At 40.9% G+C, this 23,778-nt stretch overlaps 2 protein-coding genes across 2 annotated transcripts; both read right to left on the bottom strand.

Annotated features, from left to right (window-relative positions):
- Nucleotides 1-471: 471 nt before the first annotated feature.
- On the bottom strand, nt 472-15,412 carry pde6d (phosphodiesterase 6D, cGMP-specific, rod, delta). The gene is made up of 5 exons (XM_083888510.1): nt 15,226-15,412; nt 6,586-6,674; nt 6,377-6,502; nt 4,077-4,182; nt 472-2,991 (listed from the first exon to the last, which is right to left on the bottom strand). The coding sequence occupies exons 1-5, from the start codon at nt 15,273-15,275 to the stop codon at nt 2,910-2,912; spliced, it is 453 nt and encodes a 150-aa protein (XP_083744636.1). The 5' UTR covers nt 15,276-15,412; the 3' UTR covers nt 472-2,909.
- Nucleotides 15,413-17,427: 2,015 nt separating this feature from the next.
- On the bottom strand, nt 17,428-20,634 carry rpl36 (ribosomal protein L36). The gene is made up of 4 exons (XM_083887565.1): nt 20,588-20,634; nt 19,045-19,139; nt 18,575-18,709; nt 17,428-17,557 (listed from the first exon to the last, which is right to left on the bottom strand). The coding sequence occupies exons 2-4, from the start codon at nt 19,135-19,137 to the stop codon at nt 17,468-17,470; spliced, it is 318 nt and encodes a 105-aa protein (XP_083743691.1). The 5' UTR covers nt 19,138-19,139; nt 20,588-20,634; the 3' UTR covers nt 17,428-17,467.
- Nucleotides 20,635-23,778: the final 3,144 nt, after the last annotated feature.

The following is a 23,778-nucleotide window of genomic DNA, read 5'->3' on the forward strand; positions in this document are numbered from 1 at the left end:
TATTTTTAAAACTTTATCACATACTTTTATACTTTCAGATAGTAGTGCTTATTCTTCTTCTTATTTTTTCCTTTCTATACCTTATATTATCCAGTTTTCAGTTGCTTATTTTATGTCCCTTTGTCACCGGTCTAATCTCATATAATCTACTCTAATCTAAAATAACCTAAAAGATAAAAAATAAGTGGAAACCAGTGAATCTCCATCATTGGGGAGATTGTGAATACGCAAAAAATCACTGAAACTGTGTCACTCACTGACATACAGTTCCAGTGATTTATTTTGAGTCACCACAAGGGGGAGCTGCAACTTTCCAGACCCGTTATCACATGACCTCATGAGGTTTTAAGGAAATGATGCTATTAAATCCTTTTTTTGGATGCAACATGCATAGCGTTTATATCTTGAAAGTAAAAATGCTGTAAATAAAATAATACACAAAGGCGTCGTGTTATTACAACATTGGATGACTTTAATCCACTACATGTGTCATATTAAAACAAGTCTATTTTACACATCTCAGTTAGCAGCTAAAGGTCAAAACAAACAAGGACGTGATGTGGTGAACTGAAGCAGCCGTTCACATCCGGACCAGAACGAAAATGATAGAAACGGTCAAATAAACGACGCACGTGTTGGAATAATTTAAGCTCGTGTTCTTCGGAAAGTCCGCTACAAGCACAGAGAGACTTACCCACTAAAAAAAAAAAAAAAACCCGGTCATGTCGTGTCGTCATGGTAGCAGCGTCCAGTTTAACCAGTTTGGCTCTTGGTCGTCCACCGCACTACACTGCAAACCTCTGCTCTACACTCGTGTCACGTCGTGTGCTCAGAAAACGCGAAGTCTGCCCCGAAAGAAGAAGAAGAGGAAGCTGTGTCCGACTTCAGAGGCCGTCCTCGCAACTCAAGCTACGCTACGCGAGCCTTTCCAGGACCTGGCCTCACAGAGACCACCATAAACAGTGCGTTCAGAAGTGAAAAACCCTCGGCTGACAAAGTAAATCTGTCCAGACGTAAACATGGAGCAGGTTCGATGACACTAGTACTGTCCAGTGCAAAGGATTCGGGGACGTTCAAGACATAAAATGTAAATGCTGTACTGCAGCTGTCTGTTCACAGCAGGTCACCAGGGGGCGCAATAAGGGTCAGATATCTTCAGTGCGTCAGGTTCTGCGACGTAATGCCCGATCTTCGTGGATTTAGAGTGCGTAGTGAACTCTGCCGATTTTCCTGCCAAGATGGCGCTGTAAACAAACGTGACGTCCCAAGCTCTATAGTTGGGTTTCGAGTGGAACCATTCGGTTTGGTACAGTGGGGTACGTAAAATTAGCGAGAGCATTTAGCGATGAAAACCAAAATCTGCAAAGATCCTGACAGACAGTAGTACTAGAGGAGGATCGCTGCCAGGAAAAACGCTAAAAATGAAACGGAACGATGGGAATCAACATGTGTAAGTTAAAGATGTCTGGTAACAGCAGGTCACTAGGGGGGGCTATAAGGGTCAGATATATTCAGTGCATCAGGTTCTGCGATGTAATGCCCGATCTTCATGGATTTAGAGTGCGTCGTGATGCCTGGCGACTTGAAATCGGCACTAGCGCTGTTAATTTTTGCTGCAGCTTTTCCTGCCAAGATGGCGCCGTAAACAAACCGAGTCACGTGACGTCCCGAGCTCTACAGCCGTGTTTCAAGGGGAACCATTCGGTTTGGTACAGTGTGGTACGTAGAAATTACCGGGAGCGTTTAGCGACAAAAAACAAATCTGCAAAGATCCTGACAGACAGTGGAGTAGCGGAGGATCGCTGGCAGGCTTAGCTTTTCCTGCCAACATGGCGCTGTAAACAAACTGAGTCACGCAACTTCCCGAGCTCTATTGCCGTGTTTTGAACAGTGGAACAGTTTGGTACGTACATTTTTGCGTTTAAATTAGGTATAGTACCAAAATAACCAGCCCCAACCGTTCCATTCTTTGCTAGCCCTTCCCTTGGGGTACCAGGGTAAAATGGTACGATACAGCTACGTGGGTGGAGCCAGGCTAGGTCCACCCACGACAGTTGATTGGACGCCACAAACAAAGGTGCTGGATGCCCTTCATCGTTGTCCGTTGTGACGTCACGCTATGCGGCCATCGGGCCGAGCCAAGTTACTTGGTCGTTGGGGCTTTGCCGTTCCGAAACGTACCAAACCGAACTGTACCATGATGGAAACAGCATGAATCCCCTTAAAGGGCCAACAAACAACGGTACCTACAGTGACCTATAGATATAAATAAAGGCAGACTCGCGTCACATGTTCACCCGTGATGATTTACTCTGTCAGGACAAGGACAAAGCCTCTGTAAATGGGACACAGCTTCACGAAAGACACAAAGCCGGTGCGTCGAGAACGAACGCTCAGCTCATTTTTAAATCTGTGTTTCCATGAACACACAGAAAGCAGAAGGTTACAAGTCTAAATGTTCTGTTCCTGAGTAAATGCAACATTAGGGACGGAAGAAGGAGGGGGGGGGGCAGAATTTGTGATGATTTATTTACAATGGAACAGTCTGACAGGGGTGGGGGGGGGGAGTTTGGGGGGCGGTGTCATGCAGAGAGAGGGATGATCTGGAAGTCGGGATGGGGGGATTTGAAACAACAGAGTCCTCTCTCCTCCTCCTCCTCCTCCTCCTCCTCGTTCCTCTCCTCCCAAGGTCTAGAAGAAGTTTTCAGGTCAACACAAAAACATGAGAACAACCAAAACACAACGCTCGCGTCACTGACCGAGGGAGGGACCACAGCCAGGGTTTCACCAAAGAGTCAGCCCCACGTAACTGTTTACCGCTGCAAATTTCAGGTAACCTTGGTAACTCAGAGACCTTGGCAGGAACGTCAGCATTTTTCCGGGGAAGGTGGAGCCGCGGCGCCAGGGGGTCAGACGTAGAAGAGTCGTACCCTGGAGGTGCTGACGTGGAGGTCGTCGTCGTAGAACTTGGTCTCAATGATCACATTACCACTGGGAGACAAAAGAACCGTGAATTTAAGATCTGCAGGTCGAACTCTAACCACTAACCCCAACCACCTAACCCTAACCCTGGATTGTTGGTCAACATTCCCCTACCCCTTACCCTTAATCATGTGGGGTTAACCCTAACTCTTTAACCATGTGGGGTTAACCCCAACCCCAACCCCAACCCCAACCCTGGATGTAGGGTCAACATTTCCCTAACCCTTAACCGTGTGGGGTTAACCCTAAACCCAATCCTAACTCGGGATGTAGGGTCAACATTTCCCTAACCCTTAACCATGTGGGGTTAACCCTAAACCTAATCTAACCCTGGATGTAGGGTCAACATTTCCCTAACCCTTAACCATGTGGGGTTAACCCTAAACCTAACCATAACCCTGGATTTTTGGTCAACATTCCCCTACCCCTTACCCTAACCCTTAACCATGTGGGGTTAACCCTAACCCTTTAACCATGTGGGGTTAACCCTAACCCTAATCCTAATCCTAACCCTGGATGTAGGGTCAACATTTCCCTACCCTTTACCCCAACCCTTAACCATGTGGGGTTAACCCTAACCCTGGATTTTTGGCCAACATTTCCCTACCCCTTAACCATGTAACCCATCTTAACCCTAACCCAAACCCAACTAAATGCTCACCCTCACCAATTCTCACCCTAAGCCTAAAACCAGGTCTTAACCCATCAACAGACCTTTTATAGGACTGACAGAACATGAGGACCAGCTAAAAAGGTCCTCACTTCCTGTGGTTTATAAGTTCTTTGGTCCTCACAAAGATGTGAATACATGTACACACACACACACTCCCCGATTGTTGTAGGACACTTTTGCCAACTGTTTCACAGTATTTCAACATTACTACATGTTATTATCCAACATCAACGTGAACTAGTGCAGAACTCGCTCAGTAGGTGTCTGTTTTATGATATTTAGCGATATATTTTTCAGATTTCTACCCATATAGATAGATGTTGAGATGCTTACAGATGTTTACATACAGGTAGATGTTAATTTGTTTTGATTCAAGTGTATAAAATGAGACAAAGACATCGTGAAAATGTGAAAGGCTCACGTTAAAACATTGGCCGGCATCATCTGCGACTCTGGAGCTGCTTCTATCAGCGACTGCCACGTGTTGGTGGAGTTAGGGATGACGAAGCCAAACTCGAAGAACCATTCTGAGACAGAGAGACATGAGACAAGAGAGGTTGTTGTTGTTGTTAGGATTCCTGGCTTTTTCTGCAGCTTTTAATGCGCCACTAGAGGGCAGTCAAGTGCAGGTTCCATTTTCCTTCAGATGTGTAAATGTCTGTAAGGCTGTGAGGACAAATTCTGATTCAAAAGTCTTTGAGGGGACATTTTGTCCAGTTCTCTAAGGATTGTGATCTTGTGTTTGTTACTCCTGTTGTTCTGGCATAAACAGTGGCCTCGTCAGGTCCAGTAGTCCAAAAATTGGAGACCAAAACCTGGTCCTAAAGAGGCAGAACCTTGTTTCAGAGGATCTGGTTACGTTAATTAAAATTCCTATGAGTAAACATTGGACTGTGAAGCAAAGAAACCAGAAAATACACTCAAACTGATCTAATGCATTATTGAATCAGTTGGTGACTGATTTAGTAATTGATTTATCTCTAAATATAATTTTAAATTGCCATTTTAATGTTTGTGTAAGATTAAATATTCTTTCCTTGTGTTACAAACAAAGTGATGCTGTAACCCAGGCCATGTTTCCACCTCAGAGCCCGTCATTCTCCTTCCATCCACCAGAGGTCCCTGCACTTTAACACATGTCCACTCACACCTGAACTCAGCTCCTTCATCACCTAAACGTCTATTTTTAACCGTCTATCATCACGGGGTTCTTGCTCTCGGGGTGAATTTTCCATTTACACTCGTTTACTCTTCTGCCCGTGAGCTGTTTTTCCTCCACGTTAAAAAAAACCTTTACCTTCTTGATTCACGCACCTCACAATAATCTTTTCTTATTTAATTTAATCTTAATCGCACTTGTTTTTAAATCAACACTAACCGTTTTCTTGGCTCTTTTTCCTCTGACAGAAAAAAACCCAGCGACACAAACATGTTGTGTCCAAGTCGACGGTGTCTGGTCTCGCGGGGTTTTCTCTGTAACTTCACCTCTGTACGACTGAGTCTCCGAGGACGGAGCTTCAAACACACAGTAACACAGCAGTGATTACACTAAAGACGCACAGCCGAGGAAACCACTGCTTCTCTTTAAAGCAGGAGGTTTGAACGTCCGAGGGATTCGTGAAGAACCTGTAAAGAGTCGGAGTTTGGAACCAAAGAAAGTATGAACTAAAGAACAGATCATTTCACATTATTTTATAATTTTTATGTCTCCGCCATGTTGGAAGGCAACAATGCAGCAGAAATAACGTGATCAGTGTTTGGAGTCAACCCGTCACAGAGGCGAAACAAACGCCGTTATTTCCTACCAGAGGGCGTAACCTCGGTGGCGTGGCGTCTGCTCCTGGAGCTCTATAGGCTACTAACCACCAGCAGATGCTAGGAACACGTGGTCAGTTGTGTAAAGTCGTGTGATGAGGTGTTTCTGCACCTTTGTTTAAAAAAAACGTGAAAAATGAGAGAACTTTTCCAGAAGTTTGCTGTAGGCAACTGGACTTGCTTGAGACAAGTTTGAAGACTCATCGTCCAAGAGGTTTCTTCAATTAATGAAGAAGTTCTGAGGAAGAAAAACCAAAGCAGGCTCTTGGATGAAGAAGAAGTCCTGAAGAAGTCTCTCGGATTAAGAAGTTCTGAAGAAGCTTCTAAGATGAAGTAGTTACGAAGAAGTACTGAAGAAGCATCTTGAATAAAGAAGACGTTCTGAAGAAGAACAACTGAAGCAGTCTTTTGGATGAAGAAGTTCTGAAGAAGAACTGAAGAAGCATCTTGCATAAAGAAGACGTTCTGAAGAAGAACTGAAGCAGCCTCTTGGATGAAGAAGTTCTCAAGAAGCATCTTAAATAACGAAGACGTTCTGAAGAAGAACAACTGAAGCAGCCTCTTGGATGAAGAAGTAGTTCTGAAGAAGTTTCTTGGATGAAGAAGAAGTTCTGAAGAAGTCTCTTGGATGAAGAAGAAGTTCTGAAGAAGTCTCTTGGATGAAGAAGAAGTTCTGAAGAAGTCTCTTGGATGAAGAAGAAGTTCTGAAGAAGTTTCTTGGATGAAGAAGAAGTTCTGAAGAAGTCTCTTGGATGAAGAAGAAGTTCTGAAGAAGTCTCTTGGATGAAGAATGATGCCAGATGCCTACGGCGAACTCCTGAAGATCACCTACATGACTGGACTCTCCACACGGTACTAACTTCTAACGACCGAACGGCCTTCAGGTCCAGAGTTGCGGCTCCTTACCTTCTAGACACTGTCCTTTGAAGAAGACCTTCTGCTCCAGTCTGAATTTCTCCAGCTTCTCCGAGGAGGAGAAGTTCAGTTCTCTGGAGACTGCTTTACACTTCAGGATCTTTTTCGGGACGCGAGCTGCAGACACGGTGAAATGAGAGACGTTTGTTAACTTGGAAAACAAAATGTGAACAATCACAGTGTTAAGAGAGCGGACGTACCTTCATGTTCCACTCCAGGTACGGAGAGGTCTTCAGTTCCCTGCCACAGAACTTTGCCCGTCTCTGCATCTCGAAGGTTCATCCAGTTTCTGGCAGGAAAAACGTTAAGTGACAACAACAAAAATAGTCTTTACAGTTAGACGATGAGGCTCAGGAACATTTGTCGAGGTCAACGGGCTGTAGATGGAGATCAGGCTTCACAACTACCTTATACTCTATTTGTTTTTATTGCATTGCCCTACTTAAATATACATTACATTGGATTTTGACCACTTAAACAAATGCACTTCTCAGACATGATGAAGTGTCGGTCAATACGATATAAAAACAGCACCATTTACCATCATGGTCCGACCCTCACGGCCACACAAACCGGATTCATTATTCACGCGAGGGTGAATAAGAGGAAACAGCTGAGCATGAACCAGTGAGACGGAGGGAGGTGAAGAAGCCTTTGTGTGTGTGTGTGTGTGTGTCAGCTGCTCGGCTGCTGTTTGTGACCTGCACCGACTGTTGCTTGCACAATAACAGCCGTCACTCCCAGTGTGAGAGGACAGGACCTGCTGGACTCCACTCTACACTCAGAGGAACTGAGATATCAACAGAAGACGGTGGTTCTCAAACTTTAATTCCTCAACTCCACACCCACCATCACATACCCTGCTTTATAGAACTGTTGCAGCCATTTTCTAGCCACACTGCGTTGCAAATGTGACGTAGAAAAGGCGATATTGGCCTGTGACTGATAGCATTTAAAACTGATGAATCGATTACTAACTATTTCGATAATTGATAATCGTTTTTAAGCTTTTTTTCATGATTAAAACAAGATTTCTGATTGTTTTAGCTTCTTAAATGTGAATATTTTCTTTGTTTCTTTGCTCCACAGAACAAAGAAATCATTAAAACTGAATCATTTTGGTTTGCGGACAAAAAACAAGACGTTCCAGAACATCGTAATTTCCAGGTTTGACAAACATTGATCAACGTTTTTTTTTTTAACATTTTCTGAACTAAACGATTCATCGAGAAAATAATCGACATATTAATCGATTACCAAAATAATCGTTAGTTGCGGCTTTACTAGAAGCACTCGGGGAGCGCAGACCTCCGCTAGTGCAGCTCAGCCTCCCACAAAATAGCGATAAAAATAGTGATAGCGTCTACGGATCACTCCCAAAATTGAATCTCTTGTTTCAGGTCCCATTGCGGACATTTCCTGAAAATTTCAACCAAATTCGAGTTATCTTGCTCACAGACAGACAGACAAACGCCGGAGAAAACATATACTTCCTGGACGGAGGTCAATAACTCATTTTGATTGGCTACGAGACTGATGTAATGTAAGCATAAACAACACTTACTCTAACCCTACACTGTTTTCAGTTCGCTTTATATAGAAAGGTCAAGATTTTAAGTTCGATGCTTTGTATTATATTTTTATTTCACGATTAAAAATACAACAAAGAAGAATTTTGGATTCAGGACTTTTGCTTCCTGACGTTCGTGTGTGCTAGTGAGTTAGCTGAGCGGTTTCCTGCTATATGCGGACTATGCAGCTGCATAGGGCCCCGCAGCCACCAGGGGGCCCCCAAGCTGCAAGTTCAGACTCATATTTTATTATATTTTTGAGAATTAAAAGTACCGGTCTTGATTAATAAGTTTAGTTATTTATTTTTTACTGTTTTTGAATCGTGGGTTAAAAATCGTGTTTTATGTTATGCTACCTTGTTATGCTACCTTGTTACCTGCTTGCTGCATCATCACAGAATATATGAAAAAGTAAGGAATCTCTACCTCGAGTTGGAAACAATAGGGGCCCCCAAATAGTATCTCGCATAGGGCCCCCAAACAGCTAGAAACGGCCCTGGCTGTACGGTCCACAAGAATCGTGGAACCAAGCAAAAAGACGGCGGGTTTGACAAGTACGGTAAATATGAACCTCCAACTTTTTTTGTCACTGAAACAATGACAACATCACGACAATGAAGGCATCGCGATTCATGTAAACCTTATAGCGCTGAAACATGAATCGATTACTAAATTAATCGTCAACTATTTTGATAATGTAATATAAATATTTTGTTTCGTTTCTTCGCTCCACAGACAAACTGAATCATTTTGGTTTGCGGACAAAAAACAAGACATTCGAGAAAGTCGTCATTTCCTGGTTCGACAAATACTGATCGACATTTTTAACGTTTTCTGACATTTTCTGGACCACGTGATTTAATCGAGAAAATAATCCACAAGGAAAATAATTGTCAGTTGCAGCTCCAGCATTTTATCTAAGTCTCTGTTTTGCAACAGTGAGCGACTGGTTTCTCCGCTCACTCCCTCCCTGTCACACTCAGACACCACTCAGTGTCACAGACACACACTCGACTCCACACCATCTGTCAAACCCTTCATCCACCTCGACACGACCGCCAACCGCCTGGAAACTCACATCTCCTCCCATTTCATCAAATTTCATTTTTTGTTTTCTGAAACTTGATAAATGTTGATAAGCCACAAAAAGTGTTACGCAGACGACACCCTAATTTAATCATACATTTTTATTATACGTCGTTCTCATTACCGTAACTACTAGACCGTTTGTGACATCCGTAAAATTCAAAAACTATGGCCTGGCCTGGCATTTCGCCATTTATCAGCACAGCGACCCTGCCCCACATGACCCTCATGTGGAGGATAAAGCGGTAGAAGACGGATGGATGGATGGATGCTGGGAAAGAAGAGAAACAGAGCGTTGCGCACATATACTTGTCATTACGGTAGAACCTCAGGACTTCTGCATAACGAGCGACGAGAAAGTGAGTTAACTTGCGAAAAAGGGGCAGAAAAACTGACTCATTTAACATTTTTTGACAATTCTACAGCCATAAAATCATCAAAATTGATCAAACTAAGCATTTCCGTTCCCAGGAACTTGATAAAAGAGACCACAAACTATTCATACTTTGATATTGCCCTGCAGAATTAGATGCAACTGTGAATTAAAGACATGTACGACATAAATATATAAAAAAAACACACGCACTGTTTTCCTGGATTATTTCAAAATCAACCCAACCGTGTATCAATTCCACTGAAAGCTGAGGGTTTATTTCAGGGCGTGTGTTCAAAGTGGATTGCTGCTAATTCTCACATGTGAAGGTCAACAGAGGTCACGGACCTCCAGCACGACGACCGCCCTCGCCACCTCCGCCTCCCCTCCCCCACACGACTCTTTGTCGCAAAGTGTGCTGAGTCGGAACGCCGCGTCTAATCCTCTCAAGTATAAATTAATCCAATCTGCCACATCAAAGTGATCAATCTGATCCTGCGCGGCCTTCCAGAAACATCCAGGCCTCACTCACTCACTCACTCACTCACTCACTCACTCACTCACTCACTCATTCATTCATTCATGCTCTTTCACCAGGTCAGTTAAAGAGGGGAAAACACCTGTAGTCCTCATGGAGACCAAAGCCTGGTCCTAATGAGGCAGAACCTCATTTCCTGAGGAACTGTTTGAGTTTAGGACTAAGATTTGAATAGGGGTCAAGTTAAGGTTAGGGTTAGTCCTATGTGTGTATGTGTGTGTAGACTCTAACATTTGGGGGGTTCGACATCACCCGATATACGATACGTGATACATGGTCCACAATACCTATAATCTCATGATACCAATAATGTCACAATACCAATAATATCAAGATACCAATAATATAATGATGCCAATCATATCACGATACCAATAATATAATGATGCCAATCATTATACGATACCAATAATATAATGATACCAATCACAGTACTAATAATATAACGATACCAATAATGTCACGATACCAATAATATAATGATACCGATAATATCAAGATACCATTAATATAACAATACCAACAATATCATGATACCGATAATATGACATCGATAATATAACAATACCAATAATATCATGATACCGATAATATAATGACATCGATAATATAATGATACCGATAGTATCACAATATCAATAACATAACAATACCAATAATATCACGATATCGATAATATAATGATACTAATATCACGATACCAATAATATAATTATACCAATAATATCACAATATCGATAATATAATGATACCAATAAAATCACGATACCAATAATATAATGATAACGATAATATCACAATACCAATAATATAATTATACCAATAATATCACGATACCAACAACAATAATGATACCAAAAATATCACCATACCAATAATATTACGATACCAATAATATCACAAGACCGATAATATAACAATACCAAAAATATCACAATATCGATAATATAATGATACCAATAATATCACGATACCAATAATATAACGATAACGATAATATAATAACGATAATATAATGATAACGATAATATCACAATACCAAAAATATCACAATACCAATAATATTAGGATACCAATAATATCACGATACCGATAATATAACAATACCAATAATATCACGATATCGATAATATAATGATACCAATAATATCACGATACCAATAATATAACGATACCAATAATATAATGATAACAATAATATAACGATACCAATAATATCACGATACCTATAATATAACAATACCAATAATATTACGAAACAATTCTGTGATAATCAATATATTGCTAGACAATCATATCGCCATATGTCACAATATCTGTCAATAATTGAAGAGCGACAAAAACGTTAAAAACATACAAAGTTTTAAGTGCAGGATTCTCTGTTTATTTACAACATAGATTATCCATCGTTATTATCCCGCTGTAAACTCCCTCGTTTGTTAATAAAATCAATATTTTCAGGACATTGAGGACATGTCTTGTCCTCACAACATTAAAGGGCATTTTGAGGGTTAAGACTTAGCTTAGCTACACACATACTAATACACTTTAGTAGGGACCAAAGTCCACAAATATGGCTGTTTGTGAGTGTTTGTACATAATATTAACGTACATTAACACTCTGGTATCAAATCACGTGTCAAACATTTTAACAATTTTGTTGTAATTTTAACGACACACTGTTCACAAACACAGCTACAGTCCGACTCTCTGTCTCCCCCTGTAGCCATAAGTAGTACTGCAGCCTCACAGAATTTTAAATAAAGCGTTGTTAGCTTATCGTGTCTATGATTTTACATAATTTCCAGGACAAAGACGTCTCAGCTTACACTTTGTCTCTGTATTTCCTAAACAGGGACTTTAAACTTTTACTTTGTTCCATTAATAACTTAGCTTAGCAGGCTACAGCTGCAGGTTGATGTTGGGGGGGGTATTATGGTGGCCCCAGAGGGCCAACTGCAGGTGTGTGTCTGTAAACCACCAGGGTGCACCTGCACAGGTACGTCAGAACACACACGAGTTAATGAGCCCCCAGTGAAAAGCTGCTGTCACTGTTTAGTCTGCATTTCCCGTTAAACATGCAGTAATAGCTTCAAGCTGCAGGGCGCAGGAAAGACTGTTTCTTCACGTTTTTTTTGACACGCAGGCGCCACGTCCTAAGCTCCTCCCACCAGAGCCGCGACGATAATCTGTCGATTATTTTCTCAGATAAATCGAGTACTTGTTCGGTCCGTAAAAAGCCAGGAAAAAAGACTGTTGCTGCTGCTGCTGCTTGACTAGTGGGAACACAAAATGTGTTTTTAACGATAATTCCTGCAAATTTCACGAGATCGCGTAAAAATTTGGTCAGATCGCAATTTTTTGCAGGGTCTGATTTGCACGTACACAGTTTGCGATAAACAAAATCATAGGACATTTAAAATGTGGTAAATATGGTATGGAAACTTCACGTTAATAAGATCGTATTAGGGGTGGGGGGGAAAAACCACACAAAACACCAGTTTGTGTTAGCAGCTAGCCTAAGCTTTTATTTATGCAAGTTATTTTTTTGTACAGTAAGTACGTTTTTATTTGTTTTGAATGAATAAACAATAACGTTTGTCTTAAGTTTGCCATTGTGTGATCACATTATCACATTATCTTATACAAACTGTATTGTTTTGAAGCCATAATTTGCCTTAACACACTATGCATTGTATCAATTTTTGAATCGAGAATCGTATAAATTGAATCGTGAGCCACCCAAAGATTCACATCCCTAGTTTGTATAGTATATCATAATATAGTATGTCTATAGAGGGTTGTCGGTTCAATTCCCAGTCAAAAAAGGCTCCCTCCTCAGTGACTGCCCACTGCTCCTAATTCTAGGAAGGTTCCTCATAGAGAAGGGGTTAAATGACGAGAAGAATTCAAAAATTAAACCAAAAAATCAAATTTAGACTCGTAATTTAAGTGAAGTAAAGTGACAGGTGTGGTGAAGGTGTCTCCATCACTATCAATGGATCACTGTCTGTATTATTATTATCCTCCTCCTCCTCCTCCTCACTGTCCGGCACAGGTGGAGCAGCTTAAAGGGCCGGAGACGCTTCAAAGCAAACACGGACGCTTATGTCTCACGTCTGCTGCCGCATGCAAATTGTGGACCGTCGTCATAGTTACAACAAAATCCAAATAGCGTCGACTGCAAAATAAAATGTACTTTTGGTGCATTTTGACCTCCGTACAAAAGGTGCGACAATTTTAGGCCCAAAACAGAACCCTGAGGGACACCACAGCCTGTTTTCAGATAACAACAAATCAATTATAATAATCATTTTCTTCAATAAGCAAAAGATGCTTTCTAAAACCACTTTTAAAGCTACATGTCAAATTATCGGACATTTTATTGCGATAATTAACTCAATCATAGTAAATAGAAATAGTTTGAAACTTTATATCCTAAGTATTATGGCTCTATTTGGCCATAACACTGCCTTAAATGCGTTTTTACCTGACAGACATGTGGAACTTTTGTTTTCAGCTGTATGTTTACATACTGTCTGTTTTTGTGGGTGCACATCTTCTCTTTCTGCTGTGATACATCAGGGAAGCGGTCCATGACTTCTTCCTTTGTGCTGTCGCTCACTTAATCATATATATTATTATGTTTTCTCATCTTATATAAATTTATTTTTATTACTTCATTCACATGTTTTTTTTGTTGTTGTTTATTTTAAGTACTTTCGGTCAGAAAATAAACTGAAACTGTCTCCTGAAGAGTTTGTGGTCAACGCAATTTATGAGTCTGTGTATTTTGACATTTTTTATCTGTCCGATATCCAATCCAGTGATATTGACCAGTACCATACCGATACCAATACTGACCGATACCGATTACCATACCTAGCATCTTACGCAGTTGTATCATTGTATACATTTTAATCGGATTCTACATTTTCATGTGTCCGATATCTGATCCAGTGATATTAACCTGTATCTGACCGATACCAATACTGTTGGACACCAATTCCCATACCTAGTATATTGTCCCATCACTACGTGGGACTAATATGGACAACTTTATCTTACAGCATGTTTAAAACACACTTGTAACATGTCAGATTTGACATTTCTATGTGTACGATATCCAATCCAGTGATATTGACCAGTACCATACCGATACCAATATTGACCGATACCGATTACCATAGCTAGCATCTTACACAGTTGTAACATGTCGGATTTTACATTTTCATGTGTCCGATATCTGATCTAGTGATATTAACCAGTATCGGACCAATATCAATACTAATACTGACTAGTACCTATACCTAGTATATTGTCCCATCACTACGTGGGACTAATATGGACTATTTTATGTTACAGCACATTTAAAACCCAGTTGTAACATGTCAGATTTTACATTTCTATGTGTACGATATCCAATCCAGTGATACTGACCAGTACCATACCGATACCAATCTTGACCGATACCGATTACCATAGCTAGCATCTTACGCAGTTGTATCATGTCGGATTTTACATTTTCATGTGTCCGATATCTGATCTAGTGATATTAACCAGTATCGGACCAATACCTATATCAATACTGACCAATACCCATACCTAGTATATTGTACCATCACTACCTGGGACTAAAATTGACTATTTTACCTTACAGCACAGTTAAAATACAGTTGTAACTGATTTTACATTTCTATGTGTCCGATATCTGATCCAGTGATACTGACCAGATACTGATACTAATTCCCATACCTAGTACATTGTCCCATCACTATGTGGGATTATTATATATTATATAATAATTACAGCACGTTTAAAACACACTTGTAACATGTTAAAGCAGCAGCAGTGAACATCATCATCACCATCATCATCATCACTTCATCAACAGCCGCCTGTGACAACTTTAAGTTCCACTTAACTCACGTAAACAGCAGCTAGCACTATTTCAGTGGAGCTGTCATTCTAGCCTCCCCTTTAGCCAGACAAGCTAACCACACATACACACACACATACAGAGACTGCAGCTTCTTCCAGCTAACCAGAGTGCTAATCTCGTGCTAACAGCCTAGCAATGTCACCACACAAACACAAACATTAGACACGAAGATAAACATTAGCCCTGTTAGCCGCAGCAGCAGCTAAAGCATCACTGTTACCCATTCTACGCTCGTAACTTAGCACGGTGCTAACGCTACGTGACGTTAGACAGGAGTCTGTCGCTATCTCCGTGTCTCACCTTCAGGAACAGAACTTTAAAGAAGGATACAGTTTGAAGCCTTTCAGAATCTCCTTGGCCCTGTCTTCGTCTGAAGACATTTCGGGTTTTTAAAAAAAAGAAAGAATCGTCCGCTATCGTTTGTCTGAGGGAAAAAACCAGGAAAGGATAGAAACTGCTGTTAGCTTCAGCAGTTAGCGGCTAACTCCTGTGACACTGACGTTTGCCCGGGAACAGCATAAACTCTGTGTGTGTGTGTGTGTGTGTGTGTGAATGAGAGACTTAACTCTATATTGAAGAAGTGACTGCAGGTTAAATCCGATCCGTTAATGCAATCAGCTAAATATACGCACATAACTAGCTTGACAGCGGGCCCGGCCAATCAGAGGCAGCGGGGCGAGTCCCGGCAGCCAATCACGGGGCTGGAATCAGAGGAGTGGGCGGGGCTGAGGTTAGGTAGCGACGCGTCACCAGGGGCAACGCTTCACGAGCTGTGGAAGGATGTTTGGGGCCATAAAAAAAAGACATAAACAACAATAAAAGTAACAGCGAGCTAATTATAAAATAAAAAATAAAAAAAGGTTTGATTAATGAAATATTCCGTACGCACGAAAGTACGGAAGCCCTGTGGACTTTTGATCCTATAATTATGAAATTTTTAACTCATAAAAAATACAATTTCTTTTGTAATGATGTAATTTTTTCCCTTGCAATTTCGACTTTTTTTCCTCAATTTAAAATTTTTATTTCATTATGAACCCTTTTATCTAAGAATCTTGACTTTTTACCTCACCATTTCGACTTAATTCAATTAGTATGACGTTTTAATCCTAATTTCAACTTTTTATTTCATGATTTTGAATTTCCCCCTCATAATCAAGACCATTTTACCTCATAATTTTGCTCACAATTAAGATCAACATGACCATATCTGACCCATAAGGACAATAATTGTATATCATTACAAAACTGTTGTCATATACACCATAAAATCACAAAAATAAGCATTTAAATACACATAACAATTATTAATTTATTGCACCAAACAATGTCCTATAATGGTATTGTGGAGGAAAAAAGCTTCAGAATAATTACATTTAATAATTGATGTTATCAAACTGAGATAAATGGAGAGAGGTTTGCATCAGAAAGTGCATCCATCTTAAAATCGATGCTAAAACTATTATTACTGAACTGAGTCAACGAGATAGAAGCTGCTGGGACTCCCCCTGGTGGACAGATGAGCGAAGTGTCTGCAGCAGAAAGACTGAGCATTTATCTCCAGTTTTATATCGAGTTGTATAACTGATATTAGTTTTAATGTGTATTCTTTTTAACCGTATGGAGATGGTAGTAGCCATAATAGGGTAAGAACTGTTTTGTTAGTATTTATAAATGGTATAAAACATTCATAAAATGATTATTTCACTGCTTTAAATAGCATTTAGAGAGGTGGTGATAAACTATTCACCGTGGGATAACTTCTACAGTTTGACATGAGTCAACCATCAGAGAAACGGATGAACTTTTTCCACTATATTTTATGTCACTTTTCAATAATATAGCTAAAAATGTGACGTCAACAGATTGATCGGTCAAAGTGTCGTCTAAGAGCCATGAGTGTGACGTCTGACATGAGAATCAAAGCCAACAATGTCCAACTGTAGTAGTTAAAGTTAAAAAGACTTAAATTCCTGAAAATGTGTTAATCTAGGGCTGCAACAAACGACGAATCTCTCGATTATTTTTCAGATTTGTCGATTTATCGCAATTATCTTCGCAAGCACCCATTTTGGATATGTTCAAATGTTTAAGCGAACATGGAATGAGAGTTGCGCATCGCATTTAACGTGTTTCGCTGGTTCATTTTCACTGAAATGTTCTCAAACTTGAGACTCTTTGCCTGTTTCCGCCATAATTTGTGTGTTCTCCTTCTCTGCTTCCTTGCGGGACGTAAACAGCGAGCAATACTGCCCCCAGCACTTCCTGTCGCTAGCTCTGGATAGCGCGAGTGCGTGCTTGTTTACACTGCAGTTACAGATGAGCACGAAGCGGCCACGGTGTGCAATTTACAACACTACGACACAGCGACGCTTACATTCTATCGCCGACAAATTTTTGCAGTCGACGCGATCGATTGCGTCGACTAATGGTTGCAGCCCAACGTTAATCTCCAACATTTAACAAAGGAAATGTATAAATGTCTAATGACTCTGGACGATCGCAGAGGTCAAAAGAAAAGGACAGTGTGGCTTTTACAGTTGAACAAACTTTTTATTATCGAGTTGACAAGTTATTCCTTCTTGGCAGCAGCCTTTCTCATGGCAGCCAGCACGTTGCTCAGCTCCTCCCTCTTTCTCTTGGCGCGAATGTGAGTTCCAATCTGAGGAGGAAAAAACAAAACAGCAGCGTTTAGACCGAAGCTCTGAGCTTTGTTTAAGCGCGTGGAGACACGTTCATATTCATACTCCACTAATCTTATTAGGTTTCTTATTTTCCTCTAGCATCTTTACCGTTTTTTTCACCAAATCACCAAAACATAATTCCTTCTATTGTGAAAGTTTGACCGAAAAAATTAATGACTAATTCAATGACTACAATTTTAGCATTTTTGTTCTCAGAAACTTGACAAAGCATCCCAAAATCTATTTCATTTTTTTGATGACCCATTACATGTTTCTACTCTTCAGTTTGTACATCATTTTTATGAAAATACTAGAATTAAAAAGTACTCGGCAAGAAAACCAGTAGGGGTGGAGGAAAAAAAAAAATCGATTCTCACAGGAATCGCGATTCTATTCAGCGAAGATTCTGAATCGTTTCATAAACTTCAAAAAATAAAAACATTCTTATTTAAAGTTACTTTTTCGAAAAAACCACACAAAACACCAGTTTGTGTTATTTGTGTACAAATTATTTTTGTAACATCTGGGAGAAAAGGGCAGTTAGCCTAAACGTAAGTTATTTTTTGTACAGTAAGTAAGTTTTTATTTGTTTTGAATGAATGTTAACTTTTGTCTTAAGTTTGCCTTTGTGTGATCACATTATCTTATACAAACTGTATTGTTTTGATGGTATAATTTGCCCCAACACACTATGTATTGTATCAATTTTTGAATCGTGAATTGATTTTGAATTGAAGTGTGAGCCACCCAAAGATTCACATCCATAAAAATCAGCCAAATAAAGAATTGATTGAAAAACCTCTACCAACAACACAGCGACGACAAAGTCAACAAAACGTCATAATCAATGAATCTGTTGATATTTTCTCAACTAATTCAACACTTGTTTGGTCCATAATATGTCAAAATGTTCAGTGTTTTGTCGGCAAAGCAAAAATGATTCCGTTCCGAATCCTTTATTTGTTATACGGAGCAAAGACAGAACCCAGACTCACCCTCTTCTTGATGAACTTGAGAGCTCTCTTGTCCTTGGACACTTTCAGCAGCTCCATGGCTCGCCTCTCGTACGGAGCGAAGCCGCACACCTCGCGGATCATGTCGCGAACAAACTTGCTGTGTTTGGTCAGACGCTGCACAGCGACAAAGACAAACGGTTCAGTTGGACTCGAATAAAAGGTGGAAATGTTAAATCCTAAATTAATAGCAGCTAAATTCACAGCCATACTTGTGTATCTACTCATTTTTGGAGCATTGGTAAACATCATTTACAAGCGACGTTTGGTAAATGAACCAACGTACAACTAAAATTGTTGTGCCTGTTATTTAAAACACATATTCACAGAAATCTTAAATCAAAGGTAGTGATTGATTGATTATGTTTTAATCCTGTACAGCACTATATGGTGCATCACCTAGCATGGAGAGGCATATCAATAAAGTTTTTTTGAACAATGCAGACACTCACCCCACGTCGGCGGCTGTGTTTAGGAGCAGTTACGTTTTTGGTAACTGGGTGACCTTTACCGAGGCCAACGGCCATTGGGTAGCGCACGGCCATGTCTGCAAAAAAGAAAAAACAATTTAAGACAATTGGCCAATTATTCAATAACAGCCAATAATAACAATACTGATAATATCAAATCAGCACTTTCTCTTCAACAGAAAAGATGTATATAGTTTGTGAAGAGAGGCCATTTTTAACCATTTTCTGTCATTTAATGGGCCAAACAAAACTAACCTCAATGATCTACACAGATTTATTGATTACATAAAAACTAATCATTAATTGTAGCTAGAGTTCGACCAATATGGGTTTAGAGATCAAGGCAGCCGATATTTGCAGATCATTTCAACCCACATTTTAACTTCGCGTCGGATAAAACATGATTGTTTCATAACAAATACAAAAACCCTACAATTTGTTTGCAGTAATAATGTATAAACTACAAAACACATGACATGCAATTTCTGTTATGGTTTCCAAAACAATTATAATTAGTCAATAAGTAAATTAATCAACATCTACCATTAAAAAGTGGCACATATCAGGGTCAGACTACCTCTAGTTTCAGCCCTAATAACATAAACTATATATCATTTCAACCCACATTTTAACTTCGCGTCGGATAAAACATGATTGTTTCATAACAAATACAAAAACCCTACAATTTCTCTTCAGTAATAATGTATAAACTACAAAACACATGACATGCAATTTCTGTTATGGTTTCCAAAACAATTAAAATCAGTCAATAAGTAAATTAATCAACATCTACCATTAAAAAATGGCACATATCAGGGTCAGACTACCTCTAGTTTCAGCCCTAATAACATTAACTATATAATGTTTGTGATAAATGGGTTATGCAACATTAATGCATTATGTATTTAACACATAAACCGAAAAAACCCAGAACAAAACCCTAAAGCATGGTCAACTCATGATGTTTTTCAAACACTGAACACTTCCAGGTTATTGACAATACTGTCATATAATAATTCAGAAAACGTGCACCAGTAAAACTTAACTATTCTGTTAAACAAAAACCACGTAGATTAACTTAATTGCATAAATATATTTTTCGCTAATTACAGACACCCCTACAGCTACACACAGTACCAATTTGCTAACAGCCTTCTAGTTCGTCATTTAACGCCATGAAATGTTACTTTAAAACACTTACGCTGTGACTCAAAGTATTAAATATATTCATATTTAAGAATCAACTGTTTTTTTTTTTTGTTTATAAACAATAACCGCGTTGTGTTTCAGTGAGAATTAGTTTAGTGCAGTGCGTTCAACGAACAGCCGTGGAGATGCTAACTAGTTAGCCACCAACGCGGACACAAATATCCACTTTTTACGAACTTAATGCGCTACAATATTGTAACTATGTACAAAGTAAATACTAACGAATGCGATAGTTTTGATTATTTGTGAATATGAGGTCGGATGGCAAAGATTTCACATGGGTTTTAGCAGATAGTTGTCGACATTATTATCCTACCTGCTGTCTGTGATGGCGGTCAAGCCGGAAGGACTGGTGAGGAAGTGAGGCGGGGTAAAGAAGGTCTCATCCGGAAGACACTCATGCCGGCCGGCAGGGCCCTCTGGCGGCGTGGAAGAAGTACTGCAGGTGAAAGAGATTCAAGCCGTCCAATCTTACAATTAATAATAAAACGTATTATTGTTGTTCTTAATATTATTATTTTTATCAGAACAATAAAATAATGTGAATTTTATTCAACTAGCTTAATTTAATATATTTATGTAAAATACAATCCACAAATTAGAGTCTAAAACAATTAGTACTCAATGTCAAGACCTGAACCTTAGAGGGTACCACCACAGTGACAATCCATTAAACCCCTAAAGAAAGACAGGGTTGCTCAAGGGCTGGGGTACCCCTGAGCAAGGCACCCAATCCCCTTTGCTCATTGTTAATTGGACACTCTAAATCAGGGGTGTCAAACTCATTTTCACCGAGGGCCATATCAGCATAATTGTTACCCTGAACTGACATAACTGTCAAACAGAATAAATGTAACTAAATGTCACCAAATATAATGTAAAATAAAGGTAACTACTCCGTAACATATTGCTAAATTACTTTCTGTATTTATTACTTATTTCACTCGTCGCATGATGCAATCGCCATGCATTGTGGGAGATGTAGTTTATGGTCAACGCACGCCTTCAAGCAGCATAGACCTATTTTAACACAGATTTTTAAGACCAATTTATCACTCGCGGGCCACAAAAAATCACGTGGCGGGCCACATCTGGCCCCCGGGCCTTGAGTTTGACACATGTGCTCTAAATTAACTAACACCCAGCTGCAGGAAGTCCCAAACCTGGATAAATAGGAGGGTTGTGTCAGGAAGAGCCAAATTAAAATGATGCAGCGACCCCTCGAGAGAGAGAAGCCACAAGGAAAATGATCACAGCATTACTGCGTTAAAAATAACCACAACCCCACCGGTGTCACCTGATTCACAGAGTGCTGCTCTCATTAGCTACGTGGTGGTAGCATCGAGACACTTAGAGGAATGAGCTTGAGAGCGTTAATCTCTTAAAGAACGAGCTTGTGGGCTTAACGGTGGCTGAGCAGATGGCCTGTACATATGGTCGACAGTCCAAGTTCAACGGAAACTCTACAGCAAGGTGAAAGGTTAAAGGGTCATCGAAGCAACCAAATATTTATATTTTTTAGATTAGTTTCTTTTTCACATAAATGTACATAAAATATCTCTTTCTTACACCAGATACAACCCACTGAGGTCAATTTAGAACGTCTAGTTAATCAACAAAGGGGAGTGGGTAGCTTGCTCAGGGGTACCCCAGCTCTTGACCTGGCAGGTACCCGAACTGGCAGGTACTAGAACTGGCGGGTACTAGAACTGGCGGGTACTAGAACTGGCAGGTACTCGAACTGGCGGGTACTCGAACTGGCGGGTACTAGAACTGGCGGGTACTAGAATTGGCGGGTACTAGAACTGGCGGTTACTAGAACTGGCGGGTACTAGAACTGGCGGGTACTCGAACTGGCAGGTACTAGAACTGGCGGGTACTAGAACTGGCGGGTACTAGAACTGGCGGGTACTAGAACTTGCAGGTACTAGAAGTGGCAGGTACTAGAACTGGCAGGTACTAGAACTGGCATGTACTAGAACTGGCGGGTACTAGAACTGGCAGGTTCTAGAACTGGCAGGTACTCGAACTGGCAGGAACTAGAACCGGCAACCTTCCAGTCACAAGCTAAGTCCCCTTTCCACTTGGACAAAACAAGTAAAAGTAAACACTAAAGATCATTTGGGATTTCTTTTATTTGAGAAACTTAATCCTTCGCAGTGGATTGACGGCGGCAGCAGCAGCTGGAAATGATTCTCCGGAAAATTCGTCGCATCTTCTTCAGCGATTTGTTTTTGTGAGCCGCGGAGGCCGTTGCCGCGACAGTGAAGGCCTTTGGTTTCGGTCCGTTTGAAGTTTGTCTGGAACTCCTTCTTCTTCTTTTAAGGGGTTTGACGACAGCTTGCCTCCGCGATTTCTGATGACTGCCATCTTCTGGAGTTAGAGAACTCCTGCACCGCGCTCTCTGGCGACTGCCTGGAACTCCATCGCGAGAACAGGACAGCGGTTCGTCACATGTTCTACTGTGAGCTGGAACATTTCCACTGGAGACCCTGAAGTCGGGATTGTCCGTCGCATCTCTGTCATCCGACGTGGGGACCGATATTCCATAAGATGACACAATGAAAGAGACGTCATCGTAGGAGACGTAGTCATCGGATGACCAGGTGTCCGGAGCATCTTCCTCCTCCGGACCTCCATCACAGCACAGAGCAGCTGACGCTGTCGGGGAAAAATCCCTGTCGTGATCCATTTGGCAGATGCTCATGAGGCTCTGGGAGGTGGTCAGGTAGTCTTGGCTGCTGTGTTGCTCCTTCAGGTGGGACATGGTAACGAAGGAGTGCTGCAGAGCTTCACTGGGGGATGTTCTTTGAGCCCCATCGAGATGCAGCAAACCTTTTACCATGTCGACGAAAACTCTGCGGTCCTCAGAGTTAGCCGCCTCCTCTTCTGGATAGACGTTGACCAGGTCATCGAGAGAGCTTATCAGGACAATGAAGCTGTAGCTGTCCTCGGGTTTCATGTTGGTGGCGGCACAATGTTCTTCTGGTGTCATCAGCCTCCACGTCGTGCTGTCCCCAGCCTCCTCCTTGATGAAAAAGTATTGGGTGTAGATACCAAGGCCGAGCAGGTGTTCCTCTGGCTGACCCAGAACCTTGACCATGCCCTTGATCATTTGATAAGTACAGTCAACGGGAAAGAGGTTCTGCGCAAGGTAGAGGAAAGCCAAGATGCAGCCGACTCCCCACACATCTATGGCCTCGTTAAAGGGAAGACCCAGGCTGACTTCAGGGGCTCGGTACCCGGTCGGCTGAATCCACATCCCAGTCTTGACTCCTGCAACTGGAAGGGCCGACCCAAAATCGATCAATTTCACCCTAAAGGGTTGCTCCTGCCTGTTGACAAACATGACATTGTCCGGTTTGATGTCCGTGTGCAGGATACTGAGACTCTTCAGCACTTCCAAGGCTGCCAAGAGCTGCTTTGCGATTGGCCGGATGTCATGTAGAGGCAGAGGCTCCCAGTCACGTTTTTCAAGCAGCTCGTAGAGGCTGCAGTCCAGCATCT

This window comes from Microchirus variegatus (assembly GCF_963457635.1).
Source record: "Microchirus variegatus genome assembly, chromosome: 4".
NCBI lineage: Eukaryota > Metazoa > Chordata > Actinopteri > Pleuronectiformes > Soleidae > Microchirus > Microchirus variegatus.